Source organism: Pomacea canaliculata, linkage group LG1 (assembly GCF_003073045.1).
Source record: "Pomacea canaliculata isolate SZHN2017 linkage group LG1, ASM307304v1, whole genome shotgun sequence".
NCBI classification, from domain to species: Eukaryota; Metazoa; Mollusca; class Gastropoda; order Architaenioglossa; family Ampullariidae; genus Pomacea; species Pomacea canaliculata.
The window spans coordinates 34,676,818-34,695,470 of record NC_037590.1 but is presented as its reverse complement, the minus strand read 5'-3'; the positions used below and the strand labels follow the sequence as shown (position 1 = coordinate 34,695,470).

Genomic DNA, 18,653 nt, shown 5'->3' with positions numbered 1-18,653 from the left:
TCGTTCCACTTGACGACAATATTGTTCAAGCTCCATTTAGTGCCTCCTATTTAGTCATGTGATTTGGCTATACCTAGCAGCAATTAAAAAGGAATAAAATAAGAACGTAGAGTTCATCTGAGGAAAATGTTGCCATCCATCACTAAGCACTGAGAAGAAAGGACTGTTAACAATTAAAATTACAAACACAAAGGAAAACTTGGTAAGACACTCCCCACTGTGCTAGTGTAATTTGATTATACACGATTAGGGTCATTTGGCGTCAGCGGCTGTCAGCTCGGTGAAGTCAGTCAGCAACACGACTAAATTCACCTGTGACCAGCTCATGTCACATCCGCCAATATTATATCTAGAATTTGTGTCGTGGAGCGTTTTATTTTGAAATCAGTAAAAGTTACTGCTTTATCTTAAAAATCTAGCAGAAAAATTGCCATGTATAATGTGGCTAAATAATCAGTTTCTTTCCATAAAAGTTTCAGACGGATAGTAAGAGACCACTAGTCCTCGTGCAGCCCTCTCGGGATAGAAACAGATTCAGACAACGCACTTTTCTCACCATCCTGGTCTGATGTAGGATTTGTTACCTTTATTAAAGCAAGATAGAAAGAAAAGACACATCGACACACATTGCTCAAAATAAAATATTTTGAGCATCATCTAGGAGGTTTTGTCTAAAATTTCTTGCATTTGTCGTTAGTTTATTAGCTGCTAATCTCATGATAAGAGACACTGCAGCAGAAACATCTGTCCCTACCACCACCACCTTCCCTGTATGTATAAACGAAGCCTACCTGTCACACAATACAGAGTATCAAGTGGCTACAGGTGAAGCAGACTACATAGTCGGTCGGAGGCCGTGTGTTGTGTGTGAGACCACAAAAAGGAATACAAAGCTCTTGCCCTAAGGACAATGAACCACTCACAAGGGATTTGACTGGTCGACTTGCCTGTAGAGAAGAGATCGAGGGTTGACATACAGAGGTAGAGAACGACTGCCTCGTAATGGACGCCAAGAAAAGCGTACTCCTTCTCGTCTTTGTCTTAGGTATGTGTTCTGTTTTAGATTTCTTTGATAAAACTGCGGAATTTAATTTAATAATTAAGTAATAATTTAATGACACGACACCAGGAGAGGCTGAAATGACAAAATGAGATCACAATTACTCGACAGATGCTCCTCGCTCACATAAAAACAAAACCATAAATGTCTGTCATTTTTAGTCCTTACGAAAATAATAAGTTGACTAGCACATTAAAAATCAAAATTAATTAAAATATAATATAGCAAGTAATGTCAATTTTTATATCAGAGAATTTTATATCTAACAAAAAAGTGGTTAAACAATTGTAATTGTGTATAAGAAAGTACCTTTTTCGATAAATATTAGAAATATACTAGAAGTGAGAAAAAAGCTATGAGAGAGATAAAGACATTACAAATACTTAATAATATAATTTTTCAAGTAATTTTTATTATATTTAAAACCCATTTAGGGTGATTAAAGAATAAGAGGATAGATTTGCGCAAGTTTCACCCAGAATCCACACCAGAGCTTACACATCGTTACACATGGACTTATGGTTACACCTATTCTTTTTTAAAAATAATAACAACTCTAAATTATTATGTACAGGTAGAGGAAAACATCGCTATTGACTTTCATTAAAATATCCATAGCCAGCTGCTTTATCTCGTGAATATTACCTATACCCCATTTCCCACTGAGCTTTAACATTCTATTTATTTATGGTCCTTTTATTTGTTTATTGATATCTCTCTGATAGCCTCGCTTGACCTTAATTCATAATCTCCTTGATTAGTACCCAGATTCTTGCCTGGGCTAACTGAGAAAATGGGTTAATCGTAGGACTGAATGGTGGACTGAGATATCTTTATTTGTTTTATTTTCTCTCTCTAAAGTATGTCCACTTAATGTTAACTTAATGTTCAGAAAATGCTTTAAAGTTTTCGGTACGCACTACTGACATAACCGCGCAGTGTTCAGTTGTAACTTCACCCCGGGTGGATTAGTCACCGTATTATTAATGTGTACACCTAAGACTACCCAGTGCTATCACATAACCGACATACTATTTAAAACGAAAACACAAATCACCAAGGACTACTTTAAAAATTTGACCTCCCATTCTTTTCGGGAATACTTCAACTTGCAGTCAAATTACTGGGATCCGTAATGAATAAGGTGTGCAGATAAAACAAACTGATGTTCAAACAGGTACATTGTACCTTGGTAGATGTAGAATCCTCAAACTTTTCCTATATGCTTGGAAGGCTGAGGAATCCCATTATTCAGACACAACTACTCTCAAAATTTAGCAAAAATAATTATTACTCGTCTATGCCGTGCTTCATGGAATACCAGAGATAGTTGACCCCTACAACACTAAGGGCCTAGCTACATAGTCCTTCGTTAGTCAGCGCCAACACAAAAGCTTGTACAAAACTACAGGTGACACGAGATTCATAACTGTGTCTGTGGTCACTTGATTTCTGTGTACCCACACCTACTCAGCCAAGCGTGACACTGCACCATGGGACTAGTCACGCAGAGAGGTTTCAGAAACAAAAGCCTGTGTAGGGGAGATAAGATTCAACCAAATATACAAACATAACATAAGAACAAGAAAGCAAAGTTGGATCCCAAGCCTATGTAAAGCTAAAATACGCTAAATGAGTGAGAGGTGTACACAAATGTTTTCTTGCGATGACTTGCTTCGTGTAAGCTTATTCTCTGACTGTCTTACAGGTGTCACGGACTATGTCGGCTCGCAAACAAATATCTGTATGTCGACCTGCTTGAACAACTTCCAGTCGATCCTCAGTGGAGGGAGCAGCCAGGCCACAGCTTGCGCGTAAGTTCTCAAGTGATGCTGATACAGAAGCAGTGAGTGAATGAGCGCATATGAAAATACACCTGGAGACACAATGAACAATGACTAATACAAACATCAAGCGCCATATTCACTCATTCACTCTCTCATTCAATCATTCACTCACTCTCTTACTCAGACAATCATTCAAGCAAACACTGCATCAAAGTCAACACCTGTGAGACATATACTTAGAAAACAAATCGCGCTGACAGCAAACCTATTGTTGCAGATACGTGCCAACGTACTTCAACTGTCTAAAAACGTCGTGTCATTTAGGCGACGTAACCCCGTATCTCCCGTCTGTGCAACAATTGCTATCCAGTCGCAGGGTTACATGTGGTAAGTCAGCATCTTTGCATGTGTTTATTGATCAGGCTTGTAGGAATAATAATAATAATAATAATAATAATAATAACAATAACAATAACAACAACAACAATAACAACAACAACAATAACAAAAACGAGCGATTTATATAACGCATTATCTTGGTCATGAAGGACCATATTGTTCTCAGCGCTTGAGAAAGATATGTTGGCAGTGACATGACATATGAAAGATGATAAGGGCTCCCCCATCTTTAGGTATTCACTCGGACTAATAAGCGATGGTCGACTTTGTGTGAGCACAAGAAAGGTTACATTTTATCGTCTTTAATTTTCAGTTTGGTTTTCTTTTTCTTATCTTTGACACCATTAATACAGGGTTCTATATCACTGATAGCAGAGTGAGATACAGACGACAGGGTCGAGCAGTGCAGTTTCATGTCATCAGAATGTGACCGATGAGAAAAGTAGTGATGGATGCATGATGAAAGTGGTTTCGGGTACAAAATGAACTTTGAATACAAGTTTGTCAATATTGTGCAGAGAATGTGTGGGGATCTAAACACTGTCGCCTGTAACGAGCATCTAGGTATAAGGTCGATTAGTAACAACATCATTCAGACGAGAAATCTTGAGAAACAGCGACTGACTGCACTAACTGGTCATCAAGTCGATGTATGACCCTGTCCAAAATTGTATTTTGTGAGTTTATAGTGAGACTGGACGAAATTAATGGTGTGTAGCATTTATTAATTGGTAATTTAATTAATTGGTTGTATGTCCAGTTGTTATGTTATTATGTATTATATTCACTGGTCATTCCATGCCTACCATAAGGAAATGCTAAGGTGAGGACGATGTCCAGTCCGGTACACTGTCAAACAAGTCCCCAGGAGATCGTTGGTACCATACAGAAGCACCAAGTGGAAGAGAAGGCGAAGAAAATTCTTTAAAAAAAAGTTCTGGACATTCTTGGCAAAAAATACAAAAAGAAAAACTGTCGGAGTACTTGTTATTTCACAATATGGACACATACCTAGTACACATATGAAGAGAATCTGTCAACCACAAAGAAACTCAAATATGTGGTAGAGCTGCCCCCTGGAGCAAATGAGGCGATAGGCATGAAACTCTCGGGTATCCTCATAACTAAACCGAATGTATGCATATATGTATCTTTTGAACCGTCTATTAAATTATACAGTGCACTATATGTATATCTAGTTAGCTATGTATCTGTGTGAGTGCTTGCATATGTGAGTGTGCCGCTCGTACCATAAGACAATAGTGGGTTTAACACATCAATGGTTCACCTGGATATTTTTTCAGATTTGTCCAGGGCAATCTACGGCAGTAATGCAGTCCAGTGTCCCAAATATGCATCGCTACGTGTGAGAGTGCTTTCCAGTCGCACATCGTAGCTGCAAGCAGTCAGTTCAAGGCATGCGCGTATGTTGAGAACATTTATACTCAATTATTAGAAATAAGTTTTTCTTCTCGTCCACATGGTCAACGTACAACGCCGATATGCTTGCCATGTCATATTAATGGATTCAGAGCAAACAAAAAATTGCAGCAGAGTGTTATATAAATATACACTTATTGTATTATTCTTATTACTATCATTATCAAATTTTATATGTATCATTACTTTGATTATAAGATATTGTTATTGGTAAAATCTCAGCTACAAAACCTGAAGGTCAGTGAGTTGCATACAGCATAATTACATAAACTGCATAAACCTAGCTCCACTCACAATAAACGTTGTGTTTCTAGGCAGCACAGAGTTCCATTAGTTACTTACACCTTGTTCTACTCAAAGTAAACATTGTGTAACAGGATCGCACAGAGCTACATCAGCTGCCTCGAGTCCAGTTGCCACACAGACTCGTCACAATATGTTTCCCATATAAACCTTGGCCTGACTCAGCAGGGCTTCACTACCTGTGGTAAGTCGGTGACACTTTGAGCTGTCTTATTTACATGTAACTAATTTACTTTACTTATACAGCAACCACAGTTGTATATGGCGTTCCTTGAACTAGCATAAGAATTGTGTTGATCACATTCACGAAACAGGCAAAAGAAGCACAAAATATTTTTTGGAAACATCAAATTCACTTAAGTCGTGTCAAGTCATCGTCATGAAATGTCATCCTTGAGAATTGTATGCATTAGTGGGCTTTGCTTTAAATAGATTTGTATGTTATTAGCAAAATCAAACTTAAAGAAAGTGAATTACTTCACTCTTCTTTTAATGCGCTTTCCGTTTCGGCTTGTGTCTTCACTGGTCCAGTGAATGTACAAGTGAGACGCATAGCGGGCTGGTTTTTTTTTTTTGTTTTTTTGTTGCTTTTTCTTTTTATTATTCTCTTCTTTTAAATGTAAAGACGTATTTAAGTAGAGGACTTGAGAACCAGAGGTATGCTGATTCTGGTTTCTTGTACTGATTTTCTTCTAGGCGGTTCCAGCGATGCCGAGCCAGAACCTGAAGCTGACGCCCTCTCCAACTCATCGACAGTATCCTGCAGTGTCCTGCAAGTCATCGCTGTCCTGATGATTGCCTTTTTATTGTAAGCAAATCTGTCTCCCCTGGCAATTCTGAACTGGCACTTAAGGACAGAATCACACACACACTCCTGATCGTGCCATCATCCACTATATATCTGATTGCCACCCTAATCAATACACTCTGTTAAATATTAAAATATTATGAATCCTGATTATACTTTCCATCTAGAGAGCAAATGAAACAGCTCTCTACATGTTACCAAAATTATGCATTTGTTATAATATTACCGCTCTTAATAGGCGATTTTGGCTTGGGAGATATACAAAAGGTATGTGTTTTTGGTAGATGTTTGTGACTAAATTAAATTTATAATTATTATCTATGGCAAGGTTAAACAATGCTCATTCACAAGTCTGAGAGAATGGCTATCTTCATGTAAAACAATGGGTCATAGATTTAGTCGTCAAAATTTATGACCTGTGCTGTCGCCGACATTCAAAAAAAAGTAAAATGAAAATAACAAGGGCATATGTAAATTTGAGATGAACTCTACATACTAGCAGAGAATTATATTTTAGCATTTAATTACACGGAACAGATCATTATTCTCTCAGTGTGTGTAAGTTTGTGTGTGCGCGCGTTCCTGTTCTCTTGTGTGAGAGAATGTCAATAGACTTTCGATACTACAGTATATATATATATCATATATCATATATCATAAGATTTGTCTTAAAAGAAATGACATTTATTCACCTCAAAATTATGTAAATTAGCCTTCAATAGAATGAATTTTATGGAGAAGTTGTCAAGAATCAGATTAGGCTACACTTTTTGTAATTCCGTGATAATTTCTTGTTATGTGAATGTTTGTACACTGACCCCTAATTGTAAGCTTCACTTTCTTGAACTTGCAAAATTGAAAAAAACCTTTATCAGTCACTTATTTATGAGATACCATTTCCATTCTCTGTGTATCTATCTAATTCTGTGTAGAAATTAGCAAGACGTCTGCCACTGTGTTCCAGGGAGATAAACGCGTTGAATATTTCGACGTGTTTGACGGATTATTCTCCCCTAGCCCAACTAGCACGCATGAGCAGCAAGATGCTTCTAATATCCGTGACTGAGAAACCGAAGGAAGGTTCATTTAACTAATTATAACCAAGTGATTGGGGGTGTTGGTGTGACGACAACAAACTTCCAACTCTCGAACAAAGACAATAACAGTCAGCAGGTGTGCGACCCTTTGACCCACGGGCTGGTACTATGGCAACGGCTTCGGCGCATCATCAGAGGCGCTAAAAGTTCTCTTCTCTGTCACGCATGTCTGTGCCTCTCTCCTCCGCCGACGTCTGTTCTCTCGTTCCGTCTTAGCTCTGTCCTTTTTTACTTCTCGGAAGCTAAACTTTCCGCGATGCTCCTATAGAGACTGAGCAATTAGCAGCTTCAACCCTCGCTAATCAGTGCCGAGTATCCTCTCGCGATGTCTCCGCAAGTCTCTCCAACAACTAACAATCAGCCGCCGGCCCCCCAAAAATTAACGACAAACGGGGCTACCGGCCCTCTACATAATGATACAAGAATCTCTTAATTTCAAGCTAGTCGCTTACTAAAATTAAACTAACTTGCGCAGCAAATGGTAAGTGTCATGTTACTCACCATGATGTATCACACGTACGCGAGTGTAATTGTCTATTCACGAACTCTAAAATGTTACTGAAAATTTTATAACATTGTCACCTTAAAAACAATAAAATTTCTGAACATAATGTTAAAGATATGTTTATTTAGAGAGAGAGAGAATGTGTGTATGTTTTTTTGGGTGCGTGTGGGGTAGAGGTTTGATAATGCTGGGAAGTATCAAAAATAGTCTACTTTAAGCTTTTAAGTACAAAATAGCTGTCTATTTGAGAATGAGGTCAAGGGTTAGACGGCAGAAGTGATGCCTGTAAAACGGACGATAAGCCAAGACGACGACCCGCAGATAAGGAATGGCACACAATGGACTAGTCGGCGAGATGGAACAAACCTGGCAAACGAGTTTTATCCATTCAAGTAAGGAGCATCGTTTATATTTTCCAAACACTTTCAGAGTTTTTCGTCAATCATCATGAAGTATTCGCTTGTGCTTTGTATCTTCTCCGGTAAGTCTCATGACAATCGCTATCTTTCAGCAAACAGAATATAAAGCACATCAGCGTGCAGACGGATATTGCAGAAATAAAACATTTGAATTTACAGAGCTCTCTCTTGTTTTTTTTATTATTGTTTCTTTTCTTTAATTTACCTGTCTTGATTGCACTGTTAAGCAAATGAATGGATAGATAACCTCTGCACACCTTCTGCTACGTCTGTGTTTGTATTAGATGCACAAAAGTGACAATTATATGTCAGAGCCTATAACTAAACTGCTTGAAAATCCTTTTTCACAACTGTCGTCTGCCAGAGATTGTATTAAGGACATGAATCTTATGCAGCCAGGTGTTAAGAAACACTGTCGATTCCAAATCTTTTGACCAACCTAACAACGTACATTTAGAACACACGTTACATGCTTAACATAAGTACAGATAATAAATAGTTGACTATCAGCTGACTCGATGAACGATAAAGTGCTTAACAACATTAAGCAGTCTTCCCTGGCCTGTAATTCAAAACTTCTATTTCATCCCAGTTTTCTTCGTCAACTACGTCCATGGTGACTGTCCCGAGGACTGCACGAGTAAATTCACGCAGGACATGGCGACCTTAACTACTCCAGCACAGGCGTGTGTGTAAGTTGGAGAAGTTGGCTTGGATCTGACACTCTTACATTATGCTTCTGATTATTCATCCCTTTAATAAATTCTCCTTCGTGTATGTTTGTCTTCTTTTATTTTTAACTTTAATCTTTTTATTTTTACTTTTACTTGTAACTAGAGCACCTTCGCATGTTCAAGTTGGCCACTGGGACAAATAAAGTTGATCATTGTCATTGTCATTGTCATTGTCCTCATTGTCATTGTCATCATTGTCATTGTCTACTTCCAATTATTTCAAGTTTGCTGCTTGATTAATATTTTTAAAAAATCTCCAAATAAATCCGTCAGTGCGATCAGGACTTTAGGGATGCTCAAGTGTGAAATGCAGCTCACAATACAATGGTGTTGCAGACTCGCAGAGACCTACTTAGCTTGTCTTGAGACAACTTGTAAACTGGATGTGACCCCCTACCTGCCCGCCTTTCAGGAAACAATGACACGCACTGGTGTTACTTGCCGTGAGTTTCTAGAGTCATATACTCTTTTTTTCTTATAGATTAATAAATACACTGAGTGCAAGAGAGTGTATATTTTAAAAACCAAAAATAATGTGTTTTAATGGCTTCAATTAACATAAAAACACATTACAGAAAAACTCAAGACTATATTATTTCTCTCTCGCTAAATAGTTTGTTTCCCTTTCAGATCTCACAATCCCTGGTACCAGCTCACCGTAACACTCAGGCTCAGGCTCAGTTATTTTCTTTTGGCAGTTTCTTTAGAGCACTTGGCGGTAGCTGTTTGAATTTTAATCATGAGACCTTCTCCACCTTATCTCTCTCTGCTGAGACCTAGATTGTGACTGGAGTAAACATATGATGACCTGTACACAAACTACTTATCTACAATAAAATAAATATCTACAACTTTTATTTCCTTTGTACCTATGTTATAAATGCAAGGCTTGTTTTTAGTATGAGTGAGCATGAATGCAGAGATAACTTTGCATGTGTACATGTGTTTGTTTATTTGTTTGTGGTGTGTGTGAGAGAGAGAGAGAGAGAAACTGTGTTGGCGTATTTGTAAGGCGGGTGGAAGTGGTTAAGATCTCAAGATACCAAAGTGTACCGCATGGACGCTAGCACAGTACTGATTTGTTTTTGTCCACAAACGCGGTTTTATCTTTTCGCAAAAATAGGTCAAAAGATAACAGGCTTTTTATTTCCTTGCTTAACACTTACTCCAGGAAAGACATTATTTATTATGCATTAACACAGAATATTGGTTCATGCTTTATCGCTAAAGGTTTGTTGAGGGCATAGTAAGGGCAAGATTACCATCTGCTCTCTCTATTAAACTCCTACTAATCTGTCAGCCAAAGAAAGGAGAGCAATACAGCAACAGCAACGGTGTTCCTTGTTGTAAACAATAGAACTCACTTGACCTGCATGGCTTGAACAATGGGCATTGCAGCAGTTAATGTAAGAAAAGAAACCAGGTACTACCTTTACACTTTTACTTTAAACGAACTAGTGGGTGGTAATAAGTTATGTTTTTGAAGTCTTCCTAATGCATTTCTTACATTAAACATTACATACCAAGGACGGAAAGATAAACAACAGTACTGATTATCATAAATGTTTCAAACGTCTGGTTCATTTCTTCATCGATGTGGCTAAAATATCTTCATGAATGTCTGAAATATTTTATTGGAATTTACAAACTAGCAACAGAGAAATTTTATAGAAATCTTTCTTCCTTCTCTGGCCCCTCCGCTTGAAATTCTCTGCCCCTTGTTATTATATTCGACATCAAAACTTACCTTTTTTTTCTTTTTTTTTTTTTTTTTTTTTGATAACCCAGTAAACTCTTGCTCTTAATTTCTTAATCTTCGTGCCACGGAGTCATCGGATTTCTGGTGCTTGTGTTTTATCGTTATTTGATCAGCTCTACCCAGTAAGAGACAGGCCTTGTGACGGGTCTGAGTGGCAACCCTTGTCCTCTGTTATTTACTCAATGGTTGCTCTCCCCTAACCCCTCTTCCAGCGACTACACGTACGAAGCGGAGCGACAATAAATGTTTATCAGCTGATACCAGTCAAGGGACGAATGATAGATGGTTATTGCTTGGTTTTGTAGTCTTTCGATCACTGTGCTTTTCGCTCTCCGACTCCACTCCTCGTCTCGTGATCGTCTTCTTAACAAAATTCCTAAATGTTTGTTTTCATTTAAAGGTCTATCTTGCCCTAAGAAAGTAATTTACAATTGGTAATAATTGAATTGACACAAAACTCACTTAAAACACTTTTATTAAGAAGAATGTTTCCATATAACCTGCTGTTTCCAGATGTTAAGTCTTTTATAAGTGAGATGTACATCAATTTTTTTATTTCATCTTGAAGCAACACCTGTTCAAGTCTTAAAGTAGTTACTATTTTAAAACAATCTCTGAAGTATAATAAACATCATCAATATTATTCCCTCAGCAGTTACTGGCTTCAGTCGTTGGTCTGCACATCCTGGAGTGTACCTTCGGTTTTGAAACTACGCATGAGGCAATGGACGCCATGTACTAGCAACTACAAACTGTCTCTAAATTTGTATTTAACTTACAGCTCTCTGTTGCTGTTATTATATCTGTTTGTCGCACATTACTTGTTTTTGAAATGAATGTTTATAAATTTTTATGCTGACTATTAAGCATATATCAAGTCATTCAACACTTACCCCCTCTCAATATGCTGTCTTTAATAGCTTCTACAATTATTTTACTAGTTTCATTACATTATTAAATATACAATGGAGTACTAGATGGTTTCTTATCTCCAGAAACGTTAATAATTACACGTTATACATGTTACAGTTTAAGAGCAGGTTAAACTTTAAGTGACAGATAATTAAAAGTCGAAGATTTTGTAAGCAGCAAGAAGCAGTGCATCAAGGACAATAAGAAGACCGCATGGGAGACTTGAACCTGAGACTGAACCGGAACCGGAACCAGTATCTGGTTTAGGGAGATCTGAAAGTAAATCAAGCACGATTTTCATTCATCTTTATGAGTTTTAAAGACATCATTCCAAAATTGCAAACTACACCAAGTGTATTGTCGCAGAGTTGTGTGCTTCTTCTGATGCCAAGCGAGGGCGCAGTTAGTAAATGTCTCGAGCAAATCATTGAAAAGTTCAAGTAAGCATCACTAGTCTGTAGCAGAATATCGTACACTTTACAGTCTGCCTGTTGTCTTTGTAGTTTGTTGCGTGCTTGTGTGTGTTCTTGTGTGTTTACAGCATGTCTACCTCATAATAACACAGACTAATACAGGTCACATGAAAGCACACGTGTACATGCTAACCTATCAACATATGATTAACCTATGTCGACGGTCATAAATTCACATGATCCAAAAAAATTGGACCCTTCAGGTATCCTAGTTAGTAAAAGACAAATCCCCTTTAGCTGCATTTTCTCTTATATCCTTCGACGACAGCTGAGTTGAAATTAGTAAGCCAGCCAATCAAACAAACAACATTGTCACTTTGTTGTCAACATTTTCCTACAATACCAAAGATAAATTTCGTCTTGTGTCTTTGCCATGTTATGGCTCTTGGTCTGACACGGCGTTAAACAACAACAACGAACCATGTTGTGTAATTTCCTTAAAACACTTAATGTCCTTGTGTGGGTTGTCAGTCTCTAAGTTTTCTTCTTTTATATACATTTTTTTCTTTCTTCTTCTCTCTTCTCATACATTTTGTTGTTTGTTTAATTGTTTACTTCTTTTGCAGCGTAAGCAATGAAGTCAAACTTTTGTTTGGTTTTTTTTTTTCTGTTTTGTTTTATTTTGATTTTTTGTTTGTTTGGTTGGTAGTTTTATTTTGTGGGGGGTTTTTTTTGGTTCGGTTGGTTGGTTGGTTTTTGGGGGGTTTTTTGTGTGTTTTGCTAGTCATAAAATTAATTTACCACAGGTAAATCCCAAGGCGTCCAAAGCTTCCTTTAGCTGTTTTAAATACGATGTCGTATCTTCTCCACATGACGTAAGGCATCCCACATACGCTATAGTAGCCCTGCAGAAGAAAAAAAAATAATTAAATTGAATATTACTTAAAGAAAAGGTTTGCAATGAACTTTCTTGTTTTGTTTTGTTTTTTGTTTTTTTTTTTTGTTTTTTGTTTTTTTTTGTCGTCTATAGACTTGTCTGCCTCTCGTCTTCTTCTGCAGATTTAGGTAACTCTTACTGTTTTTTGTTCGATTCCTCGACGTGTCTCCTATGTTTGTCTTTTATTACTTATGTTGCTTAATCTTTCTGTTCTTCCTATGCTGTCCATGTCTCGTTCTTGTCTCAATAGCCGAGAGTATGCTCCTTCACGAGCGTGATCATACGTTTGTAGTGGGCCTGTACGCCAGCATTGTTGTTAGTTTTGGCGGGATCTGCTAGGGCATGGTGAGAGATGGCAAATAGCGGTGATTGGCTAGGGTAAAACGGCGTATTGTTCCGACCGTATCAGAGCATCGAAAAGTTTACCCCTTCCCAGAGGTATATAAGGGCAGAGCTGAGACGAAAAGGACAGAACAGAGTCGGCGGAGACAGCGCGCACAGCTACACGAACGAAGAAGAGACAGCTCCGACCTCTAGCGCCTCGGGCGATCGACGCAGCCGTGACCATCGTACGAGAAATAAAGGGTCGCACACCTGCTGACTGTTCCTGCCTTTTTGGTTCGAGTGTTGAACTGTTGTTGTCACCATACAACCCCACCTTACCACTCGGTTACACGTTATATAAAATATACGTTTGTTTTTTATTTATTTATTGCTGTGGTTTTGAAGGGCTGTTAGCGCATAGGTTAAAAATGAGGCCTCATCAGCAGATGTCTATACCCTATAGATTTACTTTTGTAACACACTCAAGGTATAAATGGTACAGAATGGTAAAATAGGAGGAGAGAAAATAGGTATTTTTATGTGCACATTTCTTAGAGCCAGTGTTCAGCTGTACGACTGAACAACATTAGGCGACTAACCGGTAACAAATAAAAACGTTTTTTTGCGAGTTTGAAAAAATAAACAGCAGTCAAAAGTATCTTCAAGTTTGCCATATTATGTGCTTTAGTACAATGAAAAAAACTTGAAAAATGTAATAAAAAATTCTTGTTGCTTCAAATTCTTATCTTCATTCCCACCTTCTTTATTTTATTTCAAACTGTGTTATTGCCTCACTTTAAGGCAACGTTTACATCCAGTGTCTTATTTCTCGACAAACAGGCAAAAGCTTTAAATGTTTTGACTTAAAACAGAAGACAGTATAGTGACAGTTTATTTTCCGATTTTGAATAATCGTCTTTAGATAATAATCTCCTTTGTATGACATCTCCTTTTGGTGGTAAAATCTACGATTAAGATGATATGCTGTGATGAAATAAACGCTTTTTTTTAAAAAGTGGACAATAAAATTATTTATCAACAGCAAAAAAAAAACTGAATGACATTGAAGTAAAAAAACAATCTGTGGGTAGAGTGGTAAATATCATTGCCCGTTTACCGCATTAAGCTGTCTATCCGATGTTTGCTATGCTCTCTAATGTGTACGGTACAGGCACATATACACTTGCGTCTACACCTATCAGTAAAACTTCATGAGAAGCTGCGTGGATTAAAAAATAGATCTTTTTATTACAGTCCAAAAGTAAAAATCCAATTTTACTCTTTAAATAAACATATAAGTTAATAGACATGAAACTTATTAAATGTTTTGCAATAGTTCCAATCTACCTGTTGATAACATTGTTTATATGAGCTTTGATTGATTTCATAATATTACTTAAATGTACAGCTCAACTCCTTCAACAGAATCTAGATAGTATTACATGCCAAGTATACACCCTATACATACACTAAATCATAAATATTCTATCTTACCGACAAACTCCTATCTCTTTTACTATGAACCATACTAACGACTCCCATAAATCTGTCAAATGGCTATCCGACCCGTCGCGTCACTTCTCGAAACTTAAGCTCACCAGTTTGTAAATGACTTAAGGCACCTAATAGCTCATGCAAAAATAAAAAAATTCTATGAAACCACCAGAAAATACAAAGAGAATCAGCACAAAATTGCATTCGAACAGTTCAACGGCCGCTTTGAAAAAAATAGACAATCTGACACAAAGATTTTAACAGGAAAACACGAGCATCAAACTATTTCAGTAGTTGTGAAAAAGATATGAGTATGATTTCCATCGTTATACTTGCCCCCGTTGCTCAACTACAATCACAGGATTCTGTCTTAATTTTATGGCTTCAACCATTGTGACTCCGCCTAATCTTCTACAAGAATTACATCCCGTTTCCCGCCACCTGTGAAAATAAATACCCTACCCTAGCAAGAGAGGTCCTGCTTGCTTCACCGCCTCGAGTATCGCCATTCCAAGTACCAAGCTATCTAACTCCCGAGAAATTGTGTTTCAGGCTTAACGTCGTCTCAGGGGTTCCATCCCAACCCTGCAACTGCGTAACCATAGAAGGACCCCACATAAGATCGTCAGGATACAATTGAATTATAAGTAAATCGTAGCATCATTTGCTGCATCAAAGATTAAGTTATCACAACTTGCTGTCGTACTATTATATCAATCAACTTCTCACTCTAAATAAAGTGGCATACTTGAATCCTTTTAATGTTAACATGAATATATCGCGTGAGCTCAGTATCGCACAATGTCTTATGTCCATTCGGCATTAATTTACAGAGTGTAGTTTGTATATGCATAGTCACGCTGACGCAACTTAGCAACAGATGACACGTAACAAAATCTATTTCAGGTCCGTGTTCTGACTCAGCTTTTAGCGATATTACCATGGCCTAACGCTGCACTTTGCGCTTAAGTTGCGGAAAATGATGCAACTAGCATCATTTAGAGATGATGCAGATCGACTGTGAGTGGTCGATCTACTCACAGACCCTGAACCAAGCCGATCTCAACGCTACCGCGATGCCGTACCCTAGGCTCATCACCCTAGTACTATCGCTTAAGCGTGATACCTCATCTGTCCAATCCTGCATGCTCAGATCGCTGTAAGACCTAATAGAATCTAACTTAGGTCTTTTATTATTGGCTGCCAACATGCTTACACACTTTCACACTTTTAACAAATTTGTGAATATCCGCATGCTGACTATCGCTTGGCACCACTAATGATAGTACTTAACATGGGTTAAAGTGCGATTGGTTTTGATGCTGCTCGTGCGTTCTATCGCTACGATCAATACCAGAATAGCTCTTATGCGAAGCGAGAGTCTACACTACAAGCAGTGTCCACGTTTCCTTACAAGTTTAATAGTATCTGACACATGTGTGACACATCATTGAAATCACAAACTAACTCGCTGTTCACGAACTGAGAGAGCTACATAAAAAACCTCTTATCCTTGCGAGAAGAGAAAATCTCTTCTTGTGCTATTGACCTAGTCACTGTTCCTTAGTCTAGCTCGTATTCTTACGCGCTATCGTGAAGAACCGGACCTCTGAACATGTAAGGCTACATAAAATTACACATATATATATTAATATGTATGACAGCTCACTATAAAGTTATCTTGAGAGTACCGTCACCACTCAGGAATAATCAGCTATATGTACGTTTAATTTAAGAGGAAGACAAATTACGGTTATTGCGAGGGCGGTTTATAATCTATTCGAATACTTGTTTGTTGACCGCTCATTCCTTGCTAAGCTGCCTAAAGCAATAACCTACAAATAAAACAGACGCTGATGATAGACTGCGTACACAGTCGTCATATGATTTCTTTCTGAATCAATTTTAGCATGTACGCCTTCGGCATGACCATTGCAGCAGTAATACTATATGTACTAGTAATCATTGCCTACAAATATACGGAGTAATAACTATTCGCTTCATGCCTATGCAGCAAATAGATATTACTGTGAGAACACATTTTTCCAGAAAGAAACACTATCACTACTAGCGTCATACTAGAGCTCTTTTGTTGCATCCACTATGCTATCACTATCTGTCAGCAGCTATCCCTCCTACTAAGGAGAGATACAAAATTCTAAATCACAGACAAACAGAGCAGTAAAGTTTTTAAATTAGGCTCTAATGTTGATAGCACCAAGTTGAGTTAAATTACACAACATATGTCGTCATGATGCAAGCGAAAAGTTTACTTCGATGAACCATTTAGAACGCCGTATAATTCTCTCTCTTAAAATAACAAGTTAACGTCAAAGTCACAAATGATGAAGAATATCGTATAAAACCACGACTCCCTGCAATTATTAGCGAGTTGTTATTACTTCCGAGTCTGTCTAAGTATGCCGATGCGAGGTCTACTTAAATGCTAAGTAGGTAGATACATGCATTTAGGGATCGATGTGAGATTCTCACGTTCACCATCTCTGATGACCTTGTTGTTGGTGACCATAAAAACTAATGAAGAACATCTGTATAAAATCCATAACACTGCCTTGCGTGATAGACGAAATACCTGTGACTTAAAGGATAATTCATATCATAATGCTGGCGTATCAACTTATGCACATATCATTGCTATCACGAAAAGTACAAAATACGGTAGGTATCCCCGAAGACAGAACAAAATTCACATTTTAAAGGAGACCTAAATTTGAAGTTCCGAATTATTTTGAGTTAGACACAATATCTCATATGATTTATAAAACTAGAACGTGCCCACAACTACTGGGGTCTTCATAAAACTGTAAAATGCCATATCTGCTTTAAGCATTGCAGAATTCATGTACAAGACACGGCAGCTAAAGCATCAATGGATAGCCAAGTGCTAAAGCAAATCTAAACCTAAGAACAACTGTTACACATATCAGATAATATATGAATGTTCAAGTTAGTCTGCAATAGTCAATCCAAGCGCACTGTTCGCGTACACAAATATCTGGTTAGATAACTAATTCCTCAATACGCATATACTACTGTTCAATCGTCACTGCAGTGTCTAACCTCTCACTAACTACATTCAAGACCTAACTTATTTGCTTATAATCATATATTGTCCGTTTCACAATACATTCAATAGTTAGAGCGCTATTATATATAAGAAAAGGTCACTCAATTTGCTTAATATATATTCTTGATATTTAGTCTCTTTCTCATATAATGGTCGAGAGCAGACCCAGAGACACGCTCCACCTTCTTCCAATGAGCTGGCCGTGTTGCATCGATTCGATTACCGCTTGTTATATGGGAGCTTCTTAATGATGCGTGACCCAGAATGAATCCGTATCCCAAGAACAACAAGAGTCACGCAGAGGGGGTCTGAACAGACCTACGCTAAAACAGTCATCTGCCACACTCTAGTATATCTATTGACGTTACTGGTTTAGATGTTTCATCTAGGCGCAAGGATAGCTAAGCCTGGCTAAAACTAATACACTAAATGAGGAGCAAAGGTACGAGAACAAGGAGACACAGAAACCTTGGTTTACCTATGAACAAAAAACCAGTCTTGCACGTCTAATCCCTATTGCTAGGTTTAACACGCATGATGTCGACCCGGACAGATTTAATGACAGACATAAACATAGAACGCGAACCCACTAAATTCAAGAGATAATTCTCGAAGATAAAACTAGAACACTAAATAACTTTAACAAATGATGATGTGCAAATGAGCAAACACGAGGAACCATGATTGTTTCAGAAAAGTCTCCCAATCGTAGGTATGACTGAAAGACAGTCAATACAGAACTCAAACTAGCAGTAAGTCACGGTAGCATTAAAAAAGTGATAAATACTGTGAACAATGGTGTTCATGCCTGAGACACGGGTCATCACCAGTCGGACGATATCACTATTAAACGCCCTAATTAAAAAAAAATATTGGCAATTAACAGCTATTCTGAGAGAATCTTATGTAAAACTAAGTTTTAAAAACGAGAAAACCAATCATGAAGCTAATGCTAGCGCTTGCCAATTGTAGTTATCTCAACCACTAACCATAAGAGTATATATTACCCTCATTATTTCATAAAAACTCTATCAGAGAAGAGTCAATTTAGATCAAATAGATATATCACAAAAGTACACAAGCCACGTTTGCCCTTCTGAGAGAGTGCTCTTTGTATGACTGAAGTTTCGTTCACGAACATTCTATTAAATAAACAATTTGGAACTCTATCCGT

General features: G+C 37.7%; 1 protein-coding gene and 1 long non-coding RNA gene across 3 annotated transcripts; one reads left to right on the top strand and one right to left on the bottom strand.

Annotated features, from left to right (window-relative positions):
- Nucleotides 1-7,672: 7,672 nt before the first annotated feature.
- LOC112575124 lies at nt 7,673-9,409 on the top strand. Of its 2 annotated transcripts, none has more exons than XM_025256721.1 (4): nt 7,673-7,791; nt 8,411-8,510; nt 8,889-8,995; nt 9,183-9,409. In XM_025256721.1, the coding sequence occupies exons 1-4, from the start codon at nt 7,728-7,730 to the stop codon at nt 9,212-9,214; spliced, it is 303 nt and encodes a 100-aa protein (XP_025112506.1). In that variant the 5' UTR covers nt 7,673-7,727; the 3' UTR covers nt 9,215-9,409. The 2 variants fall into 2 exon arrangements, with proteins under 2 accessions (XP_025112506.1, XP_025112515.1); XM_025256730.1 differs by having other exon boundaries at nt 7,700-7,880.
- A 1,360-nt stretch (nt 9,410-10,769) lies between these two features.
- Nucleotides 10,770-13,910, bottom strand: LOC112576092. The gene is made up of 2 exons (XR_003101753.1): nt 12,438-13,910; nt 10,770-11,496 (listed from the first exon to the last, which is right to left on the bottom strand). It is a non-coding gene; the product is annotated as an uncharacterized LOC112576092 (long non-coding RNA).
- Between the last annotated feature and the right edge of the window lie 4,743 nt (nt 13,911-18,653).

Bases quoted from the DNA above. Each gene is read 5' to 3' on its own strand.
- LOC112575124 (XM_025256721.1), top strand. From the start codon at position 7,728: ATGGCACACAATGGACTAGTCGGCGAGATGGAACAAACCTGGCAAACG. The intron at 7,792-8,410 runs GTAAGGAGCATC...ATTTCATCCCAG, and splicing joins AACGAGTTTTATCCATTCAA to TTTTCTTCGTCAACTACGTC. The intron at 8,511-8,888 runs GTAAGTTGGAGA...ATGGTGTTGCAG, and splicing joins ACTCCAGCACAGGCGTGTGT to ACTCGCAGAGACCTACTTAG.